Genomic DNA, 23,964 nt, shown 5'->3' on the forward strand with positions numbered 1-23,964 from the left:
GTATGGAGGGCGGACCATAAATGGTATGCAGTTATTTCTCCGCAGAGAGTTGGTGCCCCTAAACCTCGCATTGTTCAAGGGTCAGCTGTATTTTCAAGATATTTAAGACTTAGAAAATGGAGTACCCTGTCTCTTAGTTACAGTAAGTGCTCAGAAGACAAGGATTAAAAAAAAAAAACCCCACAAACTCTTCTAAAAGGTTGCACAGGGCTTTGGACATTATATGTGCTTAATAAATGTTGATTTCATTTCATTTGAATTTTCCTGTTTTGCATGTGACCTTGAAGGAGACAGAGCTCATGACAAATAAATCTCAACTAAAACTCCTCTGACAATTTGGAAGAAATCCTCAGTCCTGCAGTGGAAAGTAAAACTGAGACCCCAAGTTAGATTTTGAATTGTTTGGATTTAAACATTTGCTAGGAATAAAAACCGCACAGTTAGGACAGGCCCGGGTATCACAAAAAACTGTCAGTAGTTAACTTCTTTTATGTATGTGGAGATCAGATCTTGTGTAACTTACACATTGCAATTTACTGATCATTGTGGCTTGTCTATGTATGTGGTTTTTTTTCCCCTCACAAAAGGAAAAAACAGCCTTGCAAAGAAAGACTGGGAAATATTCCCTTTCTTCCAATTCTTAAATCTTTCCCTTTTCTTATGTGTAATCAGGAAAATTTGAGGGTAGTTTGAAGGGATGGAAAAACCTCCAACAACAGAGAGGACTGTCCCAAGGCATTGTTTACAGATCAGTGTTTTAGACTGAATATCAGGGAATATTGGTCACTTGTTTTTGAGAGGTTAAGCTGCTCTTTTTGTTGTCGAGTTTTACATATATTTTACTATTTTATTTGTAAGTCTAATTAATTATAACAATTATTTTAGGGAAGATTTTATAATTTAATAAAATCTTAAATACTCTAATAAAATAATAGTTTAAATGAATACTAATTTAATATTTTTTGAAGCATAGTTGATGTACAATTATTATATGTTACAGGTGTACAGTAAAATGATTCACAGTTTTTAAAGGTTATACTCAAATAATCTGTGAGTTTATAGCTATAAAATATTGGCTATATTCCTTGTGTTGTATAATATATCTATGTGGCTTATTTTATACATAACAGTTTGTACATCTTAATCCCCTACTCCTATATTGCCCCTTCCCCCTTCCTTCTCCCCACTGGTAACTGTTGTCTGTGTCTTTTTTTCCTGTTATATTCACTGCTTTGTTGTATTTTTTAGATTCTACATATAAGTGTTATTATACAACATATGTCTTTGACTTACTTCACTTAGCATAATGGCTTCCAAGTCCATCCATGTTGTTGCAAATGGCAAAATTTCTTTCTTTCTTTCTTTTTTTTTAATGGCTGAGTGGTATTCTATTGTGTATATATTCCACATCTTATTAATCCATTCTTCTGTTGATGGACACTTAGGCTGCTTCCATATCTTGGCTGTTATAAATAATGCTGGGTTAAGCAATTCTTAAATGTTCTGTATTTTCCAAGGCAGTGTTTCTCAAACTTTAATGGACATATGAATCCCCTAAGAATTTTGTTAAAATATGAATTCTGATTTGGTAGATCTGGAATGGAACCTAAGATTCTGCATTTCTACCAGGCATGCCGTCAGCTCACTGGGAGGGGCCAGCTTGAAAGCAGAGGTTCTCTAATTTAGCTGTACGTTAAGTCCCCTGAGGACATTTAAAAAACAGTGATGCATGAGTCCCACCTGCAGAGATTAACTGGCCTGAGGTGTGGCCTGAGTATCAGGAATTTATAAATCTCCCAGGTTAGGGGATACTCCTGTGTAGCCGAGGCTGTGAACCTCAGCTCAGTCTGAAGGAATCTGCATTGTTTTCATTAGTTCACATCCAAGGGGGGAGTACCTGTCTTCAAAACGATGTCTTCTGTCTGTGTGTTTAATTCTTACTTTCTTCTATTTTTTCCCTTTTCCTTTGGATTTCATGTTTTGAAAGAGTCCCTCTACCAGACAAACTTACATTTAAATAATTTTGTTTGTTTTCCTATTTAAATTAATCAGACCACATGCAGTTGTGAGACTTCCTGGTCAGCATGAGCTAACTGTTATTACCACACCGAGTTGGCATCAGCTCTAGAAAGGCCCAAAGCGGAGTCCTTCACACACTTCCCATGGGCGAATACGTGATTTCCTTTGGACTTTTTGAAATGTTGAAAACAGTTGACTGGTCTCCACTTGCATTTTGTGAACCCAGGTCAGAATCCGATGGTTGCATAATGAGAGTCCTCCCCAGATGGTGCTGGTTTGGGGGCTGATCTCTCACTCACGGGTAGGAGGAAATCTTGCCAGCCGCCCCGCCAGCAGAGTTCTTCACAGTTCTGTGTTGCAGAGGTCATCTGTTAGCTGCAGTATCTTTTGGCTGCTTTTCCCTTCAGACGAGCAAACATTCCCCTTAATCCCATCTAGCCTCTTGACTTGACAGACGGAAGAGCTAAGAGTTTGTGGTAGGTAAAGAGTGTGAAGGTTAAGATATCAGAGAAGGCTTCTTCGAGGTTGGAATTTGAATAATGGTAGGGAGTCTTCCGCTGGAGAGGAGGGGAAGGGGCATTCCAACAAGGAGAAAATCCTCTGTGCAAAGCCTGGTGGCACAAGAGTCTGGCGGGAGGGCGTCTGTGGTGATGGGGTGGGGAGGGGATGGAGGGAGGTTGGTGGGTAAGAGAACTCCTGAGGTTGGGCCAAATTGGGGAGAGTATTGAATGCCTCTGAAAGAGGTTTAGTCTTCAGCCTGGAGGCAGGAAATACACAATTTTTTTTCTTTTTCTTCCTTTCCTCCCTCTTTCTTTTCTTTCCTCTTTTCTTTCCTTTTCTTTTCAGAGTAACATCTGATGTGTATTTTAGGAACAGTATATTCTATGTTCTGGCAGTGGGGTTGAAGGCTGAGTTGGGGGAGAGTTGGCAAGGGAAATAATTCTTACTAACCTATTGAAAAAGTGTAATGATGTATGAAGAAGAACCTGAATTCAGAGAATGGGAGGGGTTCTAGAAAAAATGGAAGACCTTATGATCATTTTTAATTTCCAAGAGGAATGAGATGTTGGAAATGTCAGTGAATTGGTACAATTTTGACTCTATATACAATTTGGTAAGTTAAGGTTGCATACTGTTAGCCCTAGAGCGGTGGTTTCTAAACTTTACTGTAAAACAGAATCACCTGGAAGGCTTGTTGAAACTCTAATTGTTGGACCACACCCGGAAAGTTTCTGCTTTTGTAGGTTTGGGTGGGGCCTGAAAGTCTGCAAAAGAATGCAGGAATGGAGCCACTGAGGAACCCAAAGACACAAAAGGAAAACATACAACAACTTGATGGAACTTAAACCCAGACCATATCAATAATTAAAATAAATGATCAAACCTACCAGGCAGCGATCCAGCAGGCTGGGTTTTACCCAACACAATAATCTGCTTCCAATAGATGTGTTTAAAAATAAAAACATGCATAGGTATAAGGGGAAAGGATAGTACAGGGTGCACCATGAAACAGCATAGGAAAGGGGGACGGCTGTGTTAGCAACAAGAGGGCAAAAGTAGAACCAAGGGATGACGGCTGCAGGGAAGCCAGTTTGAACTCTATGGAGCACAGAACTTTTGAGCTCTGTCTCTGGCCAGCGGTGGAAGGGGCTGGCTTGTAATTACAACAGATGTCCCTGGAGATACACAAACGGGCCAGTCTAGGCAGAGAGCATTCTTGCATGGAGAAGTGGATTAGATGATCTTGGTCTCCTTTCTAGAGCTAAGATTTGGTTATAGTTTTATTTTCTACAGTAATTGTAAATTATCACAATTGTAAAAATTGTAAATTTCAGACAAGTGTTCATTTTATAATACTTAGAACATTTTTAAATGCCCAGAATAAGTCACTTGATCCTTCCTTCCAAGAATATCTATGGCTAGCACTTTGGTACACAGGTCCAGTCAATTTCTTTAATACACACAATTAATTCAATTTTGATGAAGTGGGTTCATAACAAATGCACTGTATAGCAATTACTTTTTTTTTTTTTTAAACTTATGCTGTAATATCTTTCCATATCATAAAATATTTTTATGTAACAAGAGGGTGAAAGCATATTCAACCTGGGGAGAGAAAAAGCAACTTGAGACTATTTGTATAAATTCAGAAAAACAGAGAAGTATTTCAAGTAAGATCTCCAACTCCCACACTCCTGCACTTTTACTATCTCAAGAGACCTTAGGGATTTGGGTGATGATTACATGTGCAGGAAGAGCCAGGAAAAGGAGTGACTGGTCTTTAGTTTTCGTGATTGGTGACCGGGACTCGGGGAGAGGAGTTGGTTGGAGCCACATTAATTCTGGCCCCTTGAGTTTGAGTTGCTGGGGGTTACTGCCTGGCCTGGGGCCATTTCTCAGGCTGATTTTTTTTATCTCTTTCCCTAACCTGTTTGCCTTTCCATTTTAAAGGCATCACTACCCTGCACACTTACCTGCACACTCATTATTGTGCACACTCCCTGGTTTTTACTAGTAAAAAACTTAAGGAGGCAGATCTTATTTTAAGAGGTTTATCACTGATCATTACAGTTGCACACATGATAAAGATAGTGGAATTTTTTAGTTTTGTGTTACCCACACCCCTCCTGATCTGCTAATTGGAAGCCCTCTTTGAATTTTGTCTTCTGCTTTTATTCCCAAGAATGGAACCAGCTTACCTCCCCCTCCCCCATTCCTCCTTTGGACATTGTCCCCTCCATCTATGGAGAAACCACCCTTTGCAGACCCAAGCAGCAACTGAGAGTGAATGAGATGGGTGGCTCTTGGCATCTCCAGGGTGACATACTTTTCACTAAGTAAATGATCCATTTTGGACAACCGCCAAGTACCTTTTCACATCCAGGAATGTGTTTTTGGGCAGGTGGAAAGAAGGGACTTGGAGTTGTGGGGAGAGGTTTGGGCTGGAGTTACACTTCTAGAGGGTTACTGATGTTGCCCGAGACAGCATATGGACTGAGAGATAAGGGAAGTTTTCCAGCATTTTATAGTGAATCCTGTATGTGTGAGCAGAAAGAATTCCGAAACAAAATGACCCCCTACCCCAGACCAAAATAGATCAGTGTCATAGAAGTCCACAGAGAAGAGCTTCAAGGAAGGTGGGCACTGGTGTTGCAAAGGAGGCAGACACTCTTCATTTAGGAATTTTGGCTGTGATGGCAGAAGGAGTTTGGGCAGTAGCTTCTAAGGAGAGAAGAGTGATATGTGGGAGAAACAGCTGCTTCAAGAACCGTGGTAGAGAAAACAGAAGATGAGCCTGGAGCATCTTGTACCAGAAAGTAAGGAAGTGCTCAAAAGACAGAAGGACCACAGCAAGTCAAAGGGACAAGGCGCTGACGGGAGAGAGTGCCCAGGGGCCACGGCTGGAATAATCTGAACAACGAAAGAAAGCATGTAGTATTGAATTATAGCCCAAAGAGTAAAATACATATGTAAGCATATGCCATACTGGTATAAATAAATGACTGAATAATAAATGGAGAAGCAAATCTTTCTTAGAGAAATACAATGTGTGGATACTACCACCCTACAGGAGGTGGAACACAGTTCCCTCCCTCCACTGAAGGGAAAAACATCAGACAAACCCAGATGGGGGACATTTTATAGGACACCTGGCCTGAACTCTTTGAAACTATCCAGGTCATAAAAAACCAGGAAAGACTGAGACGCTGTCACACAGTGCAATGTGTGATACCCTGCATTGGATCTTGGAACAGAAAGAGGACATTAATGGAAAAACTGGTGAAATCAAAATAAAGTCTGGAGTTTAGCTTATAGTAATATACCAATGTGAATATCCCAGTTTTGACAAATGACAAATGGTACTATAGGATGTGAAAATGGGGAAACTGGCTGGGGTGGTATATGAGAATTCTTTGTAACTTTTCTGTAAATCTAAAATTATTCCAAGATAAAAAGACTGTTTTAAAAAAGTGTCTGTTGGGACGAGGGAGCAGGATTGGGTAAACTTGAGTTTGTAGGCTGAGAATAAGTCACTGGTATGGATGGGGAGGGGAGGAGGGATGTTTTGTCTGTGCACAAATAGAGGAAGATGTGGAAAGGTGTAGACCAGAAATAAAGACATGCCGTGAAGGAAGAGGTGAAATTGAGCAGAAGTCTTTAAACATTTTTGCTTGTGTGCTCCCCCAAAAGCATGTTGAAAAACTGCAAGTCAGCATTCTCAACCCATCAGCTGAATCCCATCAGAGAAAACCTTCCACCGCATTTCTTGATTCTAACCTGTAGCTGGATCAGTGGGGCACGGGCCTTGCTGCAGGTTGGTTACCTGGACGTCTCTAATGAGGAGTATTTCTTGATTTGAGCTCAGGGATTGTCCTCCACATAGAACTGTTCCTCTGGGGCCCCAGAGGCACTTGCACCCGGGAGCAGTGTAAGCTTCTAAGACTGATTTGGGGTGCGTGAGAGGCCTGCTTGTCTTACTCAAGGGGGGGAAGGCAAGCGGGAAGTGGGAGGAAAGCCTGAGCCCTTGTTTTGGGAAAGAAGGACCTGGAAATAATTTACTTCAAACCTTTGCCCTCTTACCTCTTGAGAACTTCCATGTTCCTCTAGTTTGAAGGCCATGTTAGAGGACCTGAAAAGTGTGGAGTAAAGCTCGGAAGAGTGCCTGGGGACAGACAGGACCTGCTCAGGACCAGTGAAGGAGCATCTGCTCTGTGTTGAGGTCACAGCTGAAGGGGAAGCCAGTTAATTTCCAGCGATGCTTATTGCCCAGTTTTCCCTGCTGTCTCTGCCCTCCCTCATCTTATTTCTCCTCCTTTGTCTCTCTGCTCATCTCGCCTCCCTTTTCCTGTGTCTGATTTATTTGAGTTCATCCAGTGGCACCTTAAGCACCTTTCTTTGGGTGAAGTCATTTTTGCAGTGTCCTCATCAAACAACATCCCATTGAAATGAAGTAAAAATTCTTAGATTTGACCTGTGTAATTTTTAGACTAAAAATGCCACTAAAGAGTAGAATCATTGAGTGACTATTGTAGACCAAATGCATACATTGAATGGTATTTAAGAGTTATGATTAAGACAACTTGTTGGAAAAAAAATGTTTCTTTTAAATTTAAACTAAGGTATGTTAGAAAGAGTTTGCCACCTATCACTTAAAAAAAATTTGGGAGGAGGGTATAGCTCAAGGGGTAGAGTATATGCTTAGTATGTATGAGGACATGGGTTCAATCCCCAATACCTCCTCTAAGAATAAATAAATACTAAATAAACCTAATTACCTCCCCCCACCCCCCAAAATTTAAAAATATAAACATATTTTTAACATATGTCCGTCTGTATTTTGCCAAATAAATGATGGAGCACTTGAAAGACTATCCTGTTTTCACTCTTGGATAACAATTCTAGTGCACATTCGTAATTGTACTTAAGGTGTGTTGTTGCATAGGCCATGTATTATTGCCACTACATGTGTGCAAGTGTCGTTTGTAAAGCTCATTAATTTAAAGAGCTAATAAAAAGGCACTCTTGTGATTCAGGAACCCGTTTCAGGTAGTAAACTAGTCTGTCGCACTCACCTTATAAATTCTGCCCCATTTATTAAATTGTATACCTTACTTTTTTGGTGTTAGCATACTTGGTCATGGAAGGATTAGTGAATTCAGGAAATGGGGAACTGATTAGCGTATTATCACTGTTCTGAGAAACTTGGGATTTGGATGTGTAGATGATGTTTTGCTGTCATGTAGTATCTTTCCATTCTTTCCAATTTTTGAAGATTTTATTTCAGATTGGCCTTACTAGGCAGAGTTCCATCTAGCAGCGAGACAGGTATGCCTCTTTCCATTGCTTTTGTTAGAAATTCTTCACTGAACTGGGCAATTACTAAGACAGTTCCAACTTTTTAAAGGGGCAGTGAAGATCAACCCCTTATTTGGAAGGTAAGTTGAGTCCATTAGCTGGTCCAGTTTGAACATACCCTAGGGTCCAGAGATTTACCATTTGAAGCCTACAGAGCCTCAGGTTCTTCCTAGGTGGGCTGCAGGGGAATCACGAATCACATCCAAGTAGAGCAAATGTTATGTGCATGGGCCTTTATCCTCAAATTTCATCAGAAAGCCAAAAAATTAGGTGCCCCCAAAAGGTTAAGAATGTCTTTTTGTTCAGTTTCTTTGCTGAACAAGACTGGGTCGGATACCTTGATGTTTTCAAAACACTCGGAGATAATAACGCCCATGTGTATCCTGCTGTACCTCTCTCTGCAGCCACATGCGGTATCCAGTTCCAGAGTAATTTCTCCAGCACTTTCCTCTAGTATTTTTAGATCTGTGACAAATCGAGTGTAATCCCACTTCTGTTTCAAATTACCTTCACTAATTTACATTACAAATGATCTTAAGAGCCTGGGGAATCTCAGGTGTAATCTTGATCTGCAGTTGATTTCTTACTTCCTTTTGTGTAAATATTTGCTGTATTCTTTCCTATCTTTGGTGTCAGAACCATTAACACAGTTCACAGAGGGAAAACTGTATTTTTAATGTAAGTGATGTTACATTTCTAACCTGGAAAATTTATGATAAATGCTATTGTGCAATATTGTTTCAGCTTACTTATATGTCTGATATCAATTTAAAGCATAAATGATCATAGTTGGTATTTAGAACAACAAGAGAAAGATGGGGGAAATGGCAAGCAAAAATTTGGGGGGAGTAGATTTTGCCTAAATTTATAGTTTGTTTCGTTCAAGATTTATTACTCTCTTATTGCAAAAGAATATATACGTGCAGTGATATTTTATTGTCTGATAGAGATCTTTTAATGTTTAAAAATAAATGCTTTCCAACCATGATCCTTAAAATGATTGAAGGATTATAAACCAATACTGAATCAAAAGTTCAACATTATTATCTAAATACACATACTCTAGGAAAGTGGTTCTCACATTTAAGCAGACAGGTATTAGCTGGAGAGTTTGTTGAAGTGTGTATCCCTGAGACCTCACCCCACAAGGATTTTGATTCAGTAGTTTTGGAGTCTGTTTTTAATACATGCCACAGGTGATCTGACATTTTGCCAAAGCTGATCTAGGAGCTAATAGGTTATACAGGAATAGCTGATATTATAATGCTACATTTTAATATAAGGGAAGCCGTGATGAATGTGAAGAGGTCAGGGAGATGTGGAAATATCAGCAAGTGACATGGACTGATTCTGCATTTCCAAATTATTGAGGACCCCAAAGAGTTTTTGTATATGTTGGTTTTATCTATTGATACTTGCTGTATTAGAAATGAAAATTGAGATATCTAAAATATTGAATTCTTTAAAATAAGAAACCTATTCCCTGTTAACATAAATTATATTTTTACTTAAAAAAAAACTTTCCAAAAAAAAAAAATTAGAGGAAGAGGAGAGGGTATAGCTCAGTGGTAGAGCACATGCCTAGCATGCATGAGGTCCTAGGTTCAATCCCCAGTACCTCCATTAAATAAATAAATAAGCCTAACTACCTCCCCCACCAAAAAAAAAAAAAAAAAATTAGAGGAGTGGTAGTTTTACATTTATGCAAATCTCTTTACTGTCTAGCTTAATAAAAGACAGCTGGATTCCCATATCTGCTTCTGTATTCAATCTGTTGCAGTGTTATTTTGGCTGAAATCTGTGATGAAAATCCAGACTCATACAAAAAAGAGGAGAGTATTTTAATACCTTTTTGGGATATTGTATCAAAACTCCACAAGTCATAGTTTCTTAAAGGTTAGTTGCAATGTGGAATCTGAAATCATATCTTGAGGTTTTTTTTTTTTTTTAATTTGACATATTAAAATCCTTTGGTCTGTCTTGCACTTTGGATGGATCTTTTTACCCATGCATGATTTTGTACTGTTTTGAAAATATTGGTTACTAAGTTATGCAGATTTTCTAAAATCATATTCATTACCGTACTTACCTCATCAGGAAAGTTGTTAAGAATTGGGAAGCTGTCAAGCTCAGGGTGGCAGATGTCAAATTTTCCAAAATGCCTGAAACCTCAAATTTTATCATTGGCAATAAATACGGTCAGTTTTCCTTGAAGAAACAGACTCACTTTGTTCATTTTTGAGAAAATGACTGCCAAATACCCAAGTCAGAATAACCACAGTTCGTCAATTGTTCTTTCAAGTAGAAATGGTAGTCCATGAAAAAATAGCTAGTTCAGCTTGCAACTCAATTACACAAGTGTTTTCTTCTAGACAACCACTGTACTTCACTCTGACAGTAGAGTGCCTCTTGTGTACTTCCCATTTTGTCACAGAGAACATCAAAATGACCTGCCCTCAAGGGTCAAGATTTAATAAAGTAGTAATTCCTACTTCTCGCTTCATTAAGGACATTCATAAAGGAAATTGGCTCTTTTGTTTTTAACTGCTAATGTGTGGTAGTGAAGAGTGCAGTGACCACTAGTTTTTTTTGCTGCCACTGCCTTGATTAGTGCTAAGGCGCCAGCAGTTTGCCCACGATTGCTTTTGCACCATCAGTGCAAATGTCAGCACAGTGAAAAAGACAAATAATGTCTTTGTGTTATCCTAAAAATAGTTCTGACCTCTAGGAAGGTCTTGGGAACTCCCAGGAGTCCACCAATCACACTTTGAGAACCACTGATAGAGATGCTTTGGGCCTTCCTCCTACCCTCCAGCCCCCAACCTCACAGCTCTGCAGTTTTCTTGCAGACGTCAGCTTGTCTGTATACCTTGGCTTCTTAGTAATAAGGTCTGGAGTATCTCTGTGAGATGGTGACATTGTCATGATTGTAGGTAGAATGGGGAGTCCACAGGGCAGACATTCACTCAGCATTCATTTAAGAGTTCTCAGCTCCTGACTATTAACTCAATTAAAAAAAAAAGTTTAAAAAATATATTAAAAAAAGGAGTTCTCAGCTCCTAGAGTGTGGTACTGGTCCCCTTGAGATGCTGAAGCACAACCTCCTTCCTGTCCACCTACGTTTTTTCTTGCTTAGCCTTAGGCACAGTTTAAATTTAAATGCCTTCCCTGGTCCCCTTAGTAGGACACGATTTCGTTTGTACTTTACTGTGTTTAATATTTTGTTGGTTTGCATTCTTGGTAATGTTCTAAGAATTTGTCAGTTCCTTATTTACTTCTTTAAGTACCACATGAGTTACTGTTTCCTTTGTAATCTGCATGTTGTCCAATAAAGGAGAGGGCGTTTTGTAAATACTTGCTTCAGTGTAACGAAATCAAAACTGAAAGCGAACAAAGTCAAACAAGTGTGCGTTAGTTGCACATTTCCTGACTGCAAGCTTTGGAATGGTCAAAAGTAGCGAACGTGGTTTCCTGCGTTGGTTTTATTCCTTGTTCCCTGCAGCCTCTCGGGGCCCAATATTCAACAAATAATCAAATTGGAGCTGGAGTTCTGAGCAGCCGGGTACTGTGTGTTCCGGCGGTGTGTGTTTGTACATTGTTAAAACCTGGCAAGAGAGCCTTAGCCAGGAGCCTGCAGGCGGGGCCGGGCCGCGATCGAGCCAGCTGGGCTGCGTCGGCGCCCCCGCCCGGCGCAGCCTCCGGCCCAGGCCAGCCGAGCGCCGTGCCCTTTTAAGGAGGCGGACCGTACCACCAGAACTTTCTTGACGGGGGTGTTTAGGCGAACTCGGGCAACTTTATGTCAGCCAGAGGACGATTTCTTTTCTCTTCTGACGCGGACCTGAGTTCAAGTGCCGCTCGGCGGGAGCTGTGCGCTGGTGGGCTTTGCGCGCGGACCCCTTTGGTTTCCCTTCTCTGGAATCGCCCGGAGGGATCGCGCTCACTCTGGTTTCGGACGCGACGCTACCCGGGGCCGTCCAAAGTGTAGTTCGCCCGCAGAGGCCCCAGTGCCCGGATGTCCATCAGGATTAGCGTGAGCCAATACGGTCGGAGCCGGAGGCTGCGCTGAGGACGCCCGGGCTCGGGAGCAGGTAGTCCCGTAACATCGGGGAGTCGCGCTGGGGAAGCGTCCCCGCCCGGCCCCGGCAAATGGTGAGCGCGGCGCTGGCACAAGGGCCGCGGGTTGAAGGCGCTCATGGACAGGAGACCTTGAGCTCTATAAACTGAATGATGGCAGCCCAGTCAAGGTAAGGCAGGCACCGAGAGAAACTTTTAGAATGTGTTAGTGGCTCGGGGAGATTGAAGGTTGCGGGCGAAGGCTTGGGGTGCTGCGAAGAAGACGGGCAGGAAGCAGCTTTGTCATTGCTTTCTCGTCATTCCTGATGCTGTGGTTCATTATGTCAGATAAAAAACAGTTTGGAGAACATCCGAGACAGTTTTCTGCAGAGGAGAGGAGAGGGGTTGAGTTCAAGTTCAGATTAAAGTTAAATTTCTCTTGTCTTCCAAAAATAATTATTTTCAGAGTAATCAAGTTGACTTAACTTGTCTGCCTTTACCCAAATTGTCCTTTAGTTTCTTTGTGCACTTTCCTTTGGTTCTCTTGATTTTTTTTTTCCCGCTAACGCCTTGAGCAGAATTTTAGAAATTAATTAATGTAAAACAGTTCGCCTCGACGGAGGTGACTGGGAATTTGCCTGGTAAGTGACTGGAAATTTTACTGCCAAAATGTACGATTGCACATAAAACGGCACAGCTTGCCTGAATTTGCTGAGTAGGCAAAGACCAGGAACGTACTGGGGTTGGTGAAGGGAGAGGATAATGAACTGCAGTTGCTGTCAGGAACGCTGTTATAAGAACCTCGAGCCCTGGCTTTCCATGGTTTGTTGCTTTATTATTATTATTTTTTTATGGTAATGAGCGCTTAAGAGTGATGACAAGGCATTTGTCGTGATTCTTATGAGATTCAGACTGTTGTGTGTAATTGAATGTTAGTCGTGACAGCAGTTGGTGCTAAGGGAAGCTTAGAACTTGCCTATACGTTCTTTAACTTTAAATTTTACTAGAAAGCACTTTGGTGTTACATTTAAAATAATAGGGCTCCTCAGTTTTGCTCTCTGATGTAACATAGTGATTTGGGGGAAATCTTATAAGGCTAAACACATTTCACATCTGAAGACCTAGATGGATCACTCAAAGAAATCAATGCTTTAATGTTGAAGCTTGAACTTGATGAGACTTTGAAATTTTTTCCTAAGGTATAGAACTTTCTAGGAAGAAAAAGAACTTCACTGTATAGCACCTTCTGTGTATATATTTAATCCTCTGAACTCAGTGGTTTATCCCTGCCCCTGTTTTACTGGTTGCTCTAAAAGGTTCTTGGAACCAGGTAGTAGGAAAACTAGGATGAGAAACAAAAGTTGCATCTTTATTTTTTGCTAAGCTTTACTGAAATTTAACTGCCAAAGGGATCCATGGCATCAAAACCACAGATTAAAATACCACGATCTAAGAAATTAAAGACTATACAACAGAGCTCAGTAATATAAGGCTGAGATTTGAACTCAGGTGTGAGTGATTTCAATGTCTTCGCCCTTAAACTAATTAAGACTCAAATGAGGTAATAGCTAAATTGGACACTGCTGTGTGCCAGGCACAGCGGCTGTAATTGAATTACCTCTTTGACTATTCTCAGTCACTTAAATAGGTAAGTACTTTTGTTTTTCACTTTTTTTTTTTAAAGGAAACTGAGGCCCAGCCAGCCTTGTTCTTGCCTGAGGTCACATGGGTAGAGCAGTGCTTGAGTCCTGAGCTGCTCTGCAGCATTTCCTTACTTCCAGGCTGCCTCTTTAATGCTGAGATGGGGTGTTAAGAGGGAGCTGCAAAGCCTCCATATAAATGCACGAAAAGCAATTTCTGCTAAAAGGACTTGGCTACAAGATGTAAAAATCTGAGTTATCAGGTGTGTGGTAATTCAATTTGCCAGTAATTGAAATTGAAGGACCATACATATTCCGCTCTTTTACCTGGCCTTCATATGTTCCCTTGAACTAGGAACAAAGCCACAAGGCCATGGTAGTCTGTTGTTTTCCAAGTCTGCATTCTGGGAGTGTATCTCACAAGTGCCCATTTTCTTTAGGTGTAGCTGGACTATGGTCCATGTTCATTCAGACATTGTGTTTGTGGGAGAGTAGGTAACCTTTGAGATCCAAAGAAAGAATGTATGGAGAAGATTGCAGATATTTTTGGATTTCAGGGAAATCTCAAAGCTGGGCCATATTACTCTGAGTAGTGCTAAGAGAAATGGGACCATCACCTATGATATATAATCAAGGTTAGTAAAATCTTGCCCACATGTCCCTCATTGTTTCAAGAGCAGAGAGGTAGCATCTCTCTGCTCTTGGAAAAATTAATTTAAATTGTTGGACTCAGTGGATTCATAAGTCAGTCTGTTCTAACCACAGGAGTTTCCTTGTGCATTGTTTACTTTTTTTTTTTTTTTTTAGTGAAAAAGGTAGAGGGGAACTTAAATGAAACTGAATTTTGTAGCACTGAGAGTGAATACATGAGCTGACCATGGCACTATTCTCTCATTATTTGGTATTGTTATAAGGTGATATATTCTTCATTTGATATTGATGAGTGGTGTATGACTAATTTTTCATGTGTATTTCTTCTCTGTAGTTGGTTCCTTAAGATAATTGTCTCACATTTTTAGTATCTCCTGCATGAGCTAGAAGTACTTTGAATGAGGGAGGGACTACTTAAGTGTTTCTTGGCTTGTGAACTTTCATAAATTGAGGCTGCATATTTCACTCCTTCATTGTAAAACCTAAAAGTAGAAGATTGATAATTTTGTTTTGATTTGTGGTTGCTTTCTTCTGCTAGATATGGAAGACATTGAATTGAAAGGTCAGTTGCCTAAGTTTTACAAATTAGATTTTGGGTAAATATTTTGAAAACAGTGAATATTTGGTTTGTGTTTTCAGAGATGGGGAGAAAGAGGCAGTCAGTTAAAAATGCAACATCAGTTAAAACAGGGCATATGCTATCCCTCCACTCAGATCAGTGTGTGCTTCCTTTGGAATCTGTAAGCACAACAGATACATTGACTAGTCTTTGTGGAAATTGTAACAGACTTGCTTTCTTTAATGTGAAATACTTACAGATTATGGCTTTAGTTTCTAAATCCTGATCTAAAGCACTTGGAGACTGTACTTTCTTGGAAGTATATACAACCTGGTACGCCCTTTTTTGTGGACGAGTAAGCCTGTATGATGGGTAGGGGTAGACATGGAGTCCCATCAGTTTGTAGGTCTTTCCTTTTCTATGAGGATTAGCTTGCTTTATATTGAGGAGTGTGTTGATGGATGAAATAGAAAGGAGGGCTTTGGTACTCCATCTCTGCTGACCCCTTCATTGAAGCAATTTCTGGATTCTAGAAAGGAACACATACGTATTTTACACTATGGACAGGGATTAACCGGTTTAAAATACACCTTGTGCTATTGGAGAAGCCCTGGCCCGCCCCCACCTTGTAGGGAGGGGTGCCTGAATGGGAATGGGGGAGTTGAACTTGCTTCTTTAGGAGAGTAGCTTCTGGTGGCTGAGCACATCTTTTGAGGAAGATGTGGAAATTCGGTTTAGTCAACTCTCCCAGTGTTTTTGTTTGAATTTGACTAAAGTTAATGAAGTTTAAAGAAATAATAATAGAGCAAAGTCAGATTGTTCCCAAGATTATTATGAAGCCGGTTTTTGGTGGATGTGACTCTGGTGGGGGACATTTTCCATTGCAAAGAGCAGTACTCTTAAACTGGTCTGGAACCAGTTTGCTCCCCCCTCTGCCCCCACCCCTGATTTATGAGCTCTATAAAGATTACCTTGGAAGAAAATTTGCAAAAGCAAAGAAGCTCTGATTAAATATGAGCAAATATCAAAGAAGAACACTGGTGTTTTGGAAAGTGCAGTTCAAGGAAGTGATTTCAAGAGGGAAATAATTTATGCAGTGTTTCGACCCAGTGAATGTCTTCAGTTTTTCCCTTATGACACCATTGTAAATAGTGTCCTTGACAGAAGAGAAACACAGACAGGTCTCTTAAGTGGTTTCCTTCTAGTTCATCCTGAGAGCCCAGCTGAGCTTCCTGACTTGGACTAGAGCTTCTTGCATGATAAAGATGGAAAGAGGATTGAGTCGTCTTTTTTTGAGTCAGCTGGTTTGTGGGGATGGTCTTTGGCAAAATTAATACAAGTGGTCTCAGGAGAGTTAGAGGATTCCATGCTGCACCATGAAAAGGCATTCAGTAGCTGGTTCTATACTCTTTGAAAATGGAATTTAGTGAATGCTACATTTAAGTAATTTAAATTTAAATATAATATATTTAATATTATCTTAATTATGGATAAGAGGAAACTCTCATCTTGGTACTGTCACTTGTTTTGAGCATCCAAATCTTTGTATTACTTAATAGCTGTAAAATGGAGGAATTATAAAGCTGAGTAACTTCATTACTGCTTTGAGAGTTAACAGTCAACTGGTTTGCTTTTAAATATATAAATTAGGTTTTTCTATTTGCAAATTTCTCTTTCATTCATTTTCTAAGGTAGGAAAATAAACATATTTCCAAAATCTGTCTTCTGAAAGGGAAAATCCTGTATGCGAGATGTGGTGAGGAGGACTATGAACACCACTGTATCCTGACTTTCCCTCCGGACTACTTGGAAATACAATCTGCACCTTCAGGACAAAGTTTCTTGGCTTAGAAGTACAAACATAGCAAGCTTGGGTGTCATAATCTCTTTGTTGCGGTTCAGTTACATTTTATTGATAGGGGTGGGTGCATGAGTTACCTCTTAAATGATTGCCTGTCTTTTTTACTCAAGTAAAAAAAAAAAATGGGGAAAGCTAAAGTTGTGGTCCTTTAAGTTCTGCTTCAGATTATTCTTAATTCACTTTAGTATGAATATTCATTTGCTTAAAATAATACAGCAAGTAGAATGCAGAATAATGTCTTGCTCAAATATAAATGTACCAGATGAAGTTTAGCTTTACACCTGGGGTGGGGGGATAAGATTTATAACTTAATGTTAATGCCCTTGGAGACCCAAAAGTAAAAATTAACTTTAATAACCATCCCAGTGCTGACTTTTTGTGTCTTGGCAGTGAACAGTGTTGAGAATCCTGCCCCTGTGCAAACTTTTCCCTTTTCCTATCTATCCACAGTGAGTTAAAGCTTAACTTGATGGTCACAAAGCTGGCAGACTTAATATCCTGAAAGTCTTTTTTCTCTGGTGAACGTCTGTTGTTTTCTAGCATTGGTTTATTGGCTTCGTTTTTAATTTAACTAGATTGGACTCCTATCAGGTTCTTAAAGCTATTAGCCAAAGCAGTAATGTGATGTCAGACTTAATATATTAAGAGGAAATCCCAGTAGTGACATCTTGTCAAAAGGAACTGAAGCAAACAGAAGGGGGAAATATATTATATTTCTATTGACAGCTAAATTGTCTTTTATTCGGTATTAGGTACTGTTTCCAAAGGGCACCCACAGTTCCACCACGTTCTAAAAGGACCACGGATTGTTCTTTCTCCTTGGAGCCCTGCGGACCACACGATCCCTCGTTTGGGTGGACTGAGGAGAGTTAAGGATGCGGCTCTTGAGTCGCTGGCTTGGTCTTTATTTTGCCCGGAAGGATCTTGTCTTTCTTTTCAGTATTGCTTGCTGCTGGATTGGCAATTAAGCAAATACAAGTAATGGAATATGTTAGGAGCCAATGTGTTTATATTAAGCTCAAGGTTCTCAAACTTGATTAGACACAAGAAACCCCATGAGTACTGCTTCACGTGCAGATTCTGCTCTCCACTCCCCCTAGAGATTCCTACTGGGCAGGTCCGGGGTGGTGCTTGGGTGGAGCCCTGCTGGGTCTGAGGCCCGAGGCCCAGCGACCACAGTGTGAAATGGGGAGTGTGCGAGAGAGATGCAGTAGCGTATACACGATATCGTGTAATGCAGTCCTATTTTGATTTAATATATATTCATATATACACGTGTTTCCCCCATTCAATTCAAGTAAGAGATCGGTAGAGAAGGTAGACGCACCTGTTACTGCCTGTATTAGCTGAAATGTCCAAATGCACCTGTATTTTAAAAGTAAAAAGAAAAGGAAGGTACCAAGAAGTAATGTCCACTGTTTGATCAAGCAGCGCTTCCCCAAGAAGCTGGATACTTAATTTACCCTTTCCTATCCACTCTGGGCTTCCTCACAAAACTATTAACTCATGCTCTACACGTGACCGGTCCCCCCCCCCCCTCGTTTATCAGGTGACAGTTGTTTTTGTTCACAGGGAAAAGTTATAACTAATTGCGAGTTGGTCAGTTATATCCAGACTTTTGGAGCTGAAATGAAAGTTGGGTGTTTTTTTCTTGTTTTAAACAAAAGCATCGACTAGATATACTGTCGTCGAACAAATGCTGTGCAACAAAGTTTTTAAATGGGACTCCTATGGGAAGTAAATGTTAAAATTATAGCAGATGTCAGTTCCTGTAACAAAATTCAGGAAACACTTTTTGGTATGTGGGTGTTGTAACTTTTCAATTCTTGGAACTTTTCCTTCAGGAAACTGTCCTGTCAAAAGCAGAGCAGTAGATAAAATATGAAGCACAGTTCACAGACTGTCGTGCAGTGTAATTAAATTTTGATTTGGGGCATATGTTTTTGTGGTCGATAGAGCAGAGGCTATCATGTGACTTTCATCCTGGATGACGTGCATCTGGATAACTTGTTAAATTGCTTTTCTCCCTCTCCCCATTCTTGTTGCTTTAAAAATACAGGTGTATCTGATTTACTCTGCATGTGAATTTATGGCAAGTGATATAAAATTAACCAGTTCCCACTGTTCTGTGCAAAAGTATGAAACCTGTTTTCTGTCCAGCTTTGCAGAACTTAAGATATTTTTATCTCATGATTGACAAATTAATATTTGACCATAGAAATTTCTAAGTACCTGTCTAATAAGTTGGTAACTTTAGCTGCCAAAACATTGATAAAGATTTGAGTCCATGATATTAGGATTTTAATTTTGTTCTTTAAAAGAAAATAACCTCATCGCTTCTCAGCCTTTTGACTAAGGTCAAGTGTAAAAGAAAATAACCTCTCACTGACTGAATAAGCTGTTTTAAGTAGGTTTTTTTGCGTTGTTGTTAAAGGCAGATATTTTTTGTACAGCGTTCTAGACAGTAAACCAAGGTAAAGCTCTCATTTTATGTTTTTTTCCCAAGTAACTTTGACCTAGCATTTATGCCTCTAGAAATTCTGTTTTTCTGTTTTTTTCTTTTATAGTCTGTGTATTTCCCACTCCCCCCCAACCCCGCCCTTAGTTCCCTTTTAGAGTTAAACCATTCTTGTGCTAACTCTTCATTTAAAAAAAAAAAACTGTGTAAATACAAACTTTGTACCACATGGAAAAAATTAGGCAGCAGCATTTACTAACATTAGGATAGTAAAAGGGTATAATGAAACCCAGTGTGTTACATTTGTTTCAGAGTGAAGTTCTGCTCCCTGAAGATGTTGGAAAGAATAAGCACATTAATGTCTGTGTCACTTGGTTTTAGCAAAATTTAAAGTAAACCAATTAAACTTAGTTTTTGTTTTTAAATGGGAATTGTGCCCAGAAGACAAAAAGCCCTAGATTGGAAGTTGTAAAAGAATGAATTTGATAAATTCTATCATTTTCCTCATAGTGTTAGGGTTTTTTGTTTTAACCCTCATGATAGGGGCCTAGTCTTAAAAACAGAAACTTCTTCATATGTTTATTTTAACACTCATACTTTTCTAAGGATAGAGTGAAAATCTTTAGATTTACTTAATGTGAGTTTAATTTAGTCTTAAAAATCATGACAGTTCTCACGACAAGCCTAGAACAGAACTTGGTTTCTGAGGTCACCCATAGTTCTGTGTGACACCCGTAAGGTATTGGTATTATTGATTATTTTAAAGAGTGAAGTAGAAGCTTACCCCTGGTTGGTCTTTTGGTAGCTCAGTAAATGACTTTTTTTGTAAAGGAGAAGAAGAGTGATTAGCTTTAGTCAAGGTCCATTCACCATCACGCAGATCTTTTATCTCCTGTGTTACTTCTTGTTTTATGAATGCTTCTTTCCAGCCTAAGTTCTTAATTTTTTCCCTCTATAGCTTTGAGGTCTATTTTACATATCATAAAGTTGACCATTTCAAGTGTACAATTTAGTGGTTTTTAGTTACTTTACTGACTGATGCAACCATCACCATTCATCAGTTTTAGAACATTTTATCCCTCCAATAAGATCCCTCATGCCCCATCCTACCATTAATCTACTTTCTGTCTGGGTGTAAAGTTGCCTTTGGTGGGCACTTCATGTACACAGGACCTTGTAGTTTGTTACATCTGTCTTTTTTCACTCACATAATTTTTTGAGGTTCATCTATGGCATATCCTGTGTCAGTAGCTCTGTTCTTTTAGTTGCTGAGTAATTAATTCCATTGTCTGGATAGGGCAGACTGGTTGTTTCCAGCTTTTTTGGAGGGGCAGTTAGCATTTGAATAATGATGCTATGAACATTTGCATGCAAGTCTTTATGTAGATGTATTTTTCTTTTTCTTAGCTAGGTACCTAGGAGTGGAATTTGCTGGGTCTTAACGACAGTTTTATGCTTAACTTTTTGAGAAACCACCAAGCTGTTTTCCAAAATACATGCTCACCCAAGGCTTATCTTCTAAAATCATATTCAGTATGACAAACCAGTCTGATTCACTTGGTTTCTTGTGTTATGTACTATGTCCATAAAATAGTTGGGCTGTGAAAATAGTGGTTCTGAGATGTGATCCATTTTGCATTTGATTATTAGGAAATGTTTTAAATTTATATATGACTTAAAAATGCAACTCTTTTTTTTCCTCTCATAGAAAATTCTTCACAGTATTTCTTAAATTAGTTGGGCTTTTTGATGAAGAAACTTATTAAAGACTGTTTAAAGAAAACCAAGTTAAAATTTAAAATATCAGTGCATGCTAACTGTTGTCCAAGTTGCAAAAGAAACTTCCAGCCCACAATTCGGATACCACAAATATATTATTAAATATAAATCTTTTATTTCATAACTGCAGAATGGCCCTAGAAATTGTCACTGCAGTGTACTTTTTAATAAAAAGCATTCAGGCAAAAATTAACTGTTCTCATTCACTACAGCCTCACACACACAGCTATGTTATCTAAGTGAAGCTTCTGGAAATTATCGTTAAAACTTGGGTCCTGCCAGGGGAAGGTGGTGATCACATGTCCTCAGTCAGTGGTGTGCTCCAAACTTCAGGAAAACAAAGATCTATTTTAAAAACAAAGGTTTCATTAAATGCTCTGAAATTGTCTGTTGGTGCATGTGTGATGGTAATAAAAGCAGGTCATCTTTTCAGCACCCCCTTGCTATTCTGTTTTTTTTTTTTTTTTTTCTTCCTTAAATGCAGTGAGGCCCTGGTTTGTTGTCCACTGTTTGGCCTGTCTTGAGTAAGTTTGCCCAGCATGCTTTCTGCGTTGGAGGCTTTGGTGTGTTATGGTGTGTTATCGGAATTTACCACTTCTGGTATTAATTTACCTACTTAAAGATTACATATCAGTATTAATAGCTTTATGACTGTGGTCTATCCACAGGCATGGACAGTGCTTTTAATATTGGTTCTCCACGTCCTGCATTGATGGGTCCACCCGCAGCACATGCAAGGCTCTGAGCTGCTTCAGGCAGAGTCCCCCTTCCTGCAAGGAGACAAAATCAGCAAACGGGCGGCAAAGCAGCTGAAAACTGTTAAGTGCTTCAGCGAAAACCCAACGGGGCGGTGGCAGAGAAGGGAGTGCGGGGAACTTGGTCTCATGTGGGCATGAGGACCTTCGAGGAAGTTGACTTGAAATGGAGAAAAAGCAAGTCGTAACGTGTTAGAATGAATTGTCCTTTCAGAATTTGCATAGGAATCAGTGATGCTGAAGGGGGAGGACCGGCATTTTAAACAGGGCAAATACAGTTTTAGGAAATAAGCATTGTGGGTCCGTTTCTTAAAATAAAATTTTAATTATTCCTGTGGATTAATTCTACCAAAACTCAGACCTGTTTTTTAAAAAAAATTTTAATGAAGGCATAATGTGTTCCGTAACAGTGTAACTTGAACTTTTAAAGTGGAGACTATATTTTCTAAGCGTTTGCTTTGATGGGTGCATAAATATAAACAAGTTAGCCATGTGGAAAAGAAATTTGAGAGGACATTTTTCTTAGTTTGGATGTGATGGAATTAGAGAAGTCACAGCTCAGTGAGGACAGTCATAAGGGAATGAAGATTTAGACTGTGAGGAGGATATTTAAGCCTGGCGATTTAAAACGGTCAGTAGTCTGCATGGCATCTTCCTATACACGTGTAAGACTGCTGTGGGGAGTGGGGTGAAGGATGGCCTCCACCTCTGCCAAAAACAGATCTTGAAGAAATAAATAATTTATAAGTGTTAAGAGGCTTAAGCAGTGCCCAGGAATGAACTTCTTGTTGAAGATAGTGAAGCATGAAAATGCAGTAGAAGGTGGTGGTCTTTTAGTGTATATAGAAATAGAACATAGATAGTCTCCTACCTTGGGTATTTTAGGAGGTAGCAGATGGTTTTAACTACCTTTTTCTCAAGGGATTCTGTGGCTTCTTGAAAAATGTGATCACAACAAACTACTGTAGGAACTGAAAGTTCTTACCCTCTGCATGCATCACAGCTGTATTTGATCACAGAGTTGCTTCAAGGATCCTGTGTTCGTTATCACCGCTTCTCTTTCGTACCACTATTTTACAGTTATTTTCAAATAAATGTACTAAGTTGTAGACCTTCTGTGGCATAATATATGGTACTTTTATGACCATATTGTGAATATGTGAAAAGAAGGTATATTCTTTATTTTCAGGGTCCACAGTTAAATGTGGGTTTGTACCTTAGACCTATTTTGCATTATTTCTATATTCTTATTTTTGTCCACTTATTCTGCCCTGGACCAAGACGTGAATAAAAGTCTCATACAATTAAAGAGTTTCTATCTCTCCTACTAACTGCTGAAGTTTTTGCTTTATGAATGGTGATACGATGACTTTGGTGCAGAGATACTCATAGTTGTGAGTTTTAGGTCACTCCCCTTGAAGGTACTAGTTGCTTACATATACTCCCAGGAAGTGTCAGGAGTACTGGTGATGTACATGTCTAAAATAAAAGATCTATCTTCACATTTTTCATCCATGTGGATTTTATTTTGGTTTAAGGAGTGGCAGAGGGGGTCCAGCCCCCCACCCCCACCTTCCCACTCAAAAACTAGGCATTCTGTTCTCCGTTCAAGAGCCATCATCAGACTGAATCGCTGTCGCTTTATAATGTGTTTTGATATGTGGCTGAGCCAACCTCTCTTCTTTACCCTTTGTGCTTTCAGAATTTCCATGGATATTTTCTCATGTATATTTTTCAAAATCAACTTGAGTATTTTGTCAAAAAGTGGTGGCTTTTAATAGAATGACTTCCTAACAAACTTGTAAAACCTCATCCTGTTTTTCAGAAGTATTTAAGAGTTTTAAATGGGATTACTGTGTTCTCTGTAGATTTTCATGGAATGGAAAAGGGTAAGTTAGAGTGCCAGGGGCTGAATCACCAGCCAGATGCCACTCCTTTATCTTGGAGACATTTGAGAAATGCTGTTTGCCTCAGTTTCTCCAAAAGAGAAAAATGTACATTTGCTTTTGTCATGAGTGAATGTGTTATTAATTCTCTAAGTGAGATCATGTTTCTCTAAGTGATGTCTGACTAGCTTTTGGCAGAAGGAGCATTTTGTAGACTCTGTTGCTGGGGATAATATCTCACTTGCTTGGTCATTCACTTTTCCTTGACCATAATAGATATGGCTTAGGCTCTTTAAAATCTTTTTGTAGTTCAGTAAAATGAAAGTAACACTATATTAAAGTTAATTGTAATTACAGTGAAAGATAAATATCTTCCTTAAATCTCAACAGCTTGACCAGAGGTTTTGTTTGTTTCCTTTTCAGCTTTTCTTTACACATTAAATATTT

At 39.4% G+C, this 23,964-nt stretch overlaps 1 protein-coding gene across 6 annotated transcripts in view; it reads left to right on the plus strand.

The window, feature by feature from the left end:
• Positions 1-23,964, plus strand: part of AFF1 (ALF transcription elongation factor 1) — a 173,352-nt gene that overhangs the window by 41,974 nt on the left and 107,414 nt on the right. For 2 of the 6 annotated variants that reach the window (XM_074346894.1, XM_074346898.1), the window contains exon 1: positions 11,666-12,119. The exons of the other annotated variants lie outside the window; for them this stretch is intronic. In XM_074346894.1, the coding sequence (XP_074202995.1) occupies positions 12,100-12,119 (20 nt within the window). In that variant the 5' untranslated portion in view covers positions 11,666-12,099. Of the gene's footprint in view, positions 1-11,665; positions 12,120-23,964 lie in introns of those variants that run through there. 6 annotated transcript variants of the gene reach the window in all.

Source organism: Camelus bactrianus, chromosome 2 (genome assembly GCF_048773025.1).
Source record: "Camelus bactrianus isolate YW-2024 breed Bactrian camel chromosome 2, ASM4877302v1, whole genome shotgun sequence".
Classification (NCBI taxonomy): Eukaryota; Metazoa; Chordata; class Mammalia; order Artiodactyla; family Camelidae; genus Camelus; species Camelus bactrianus.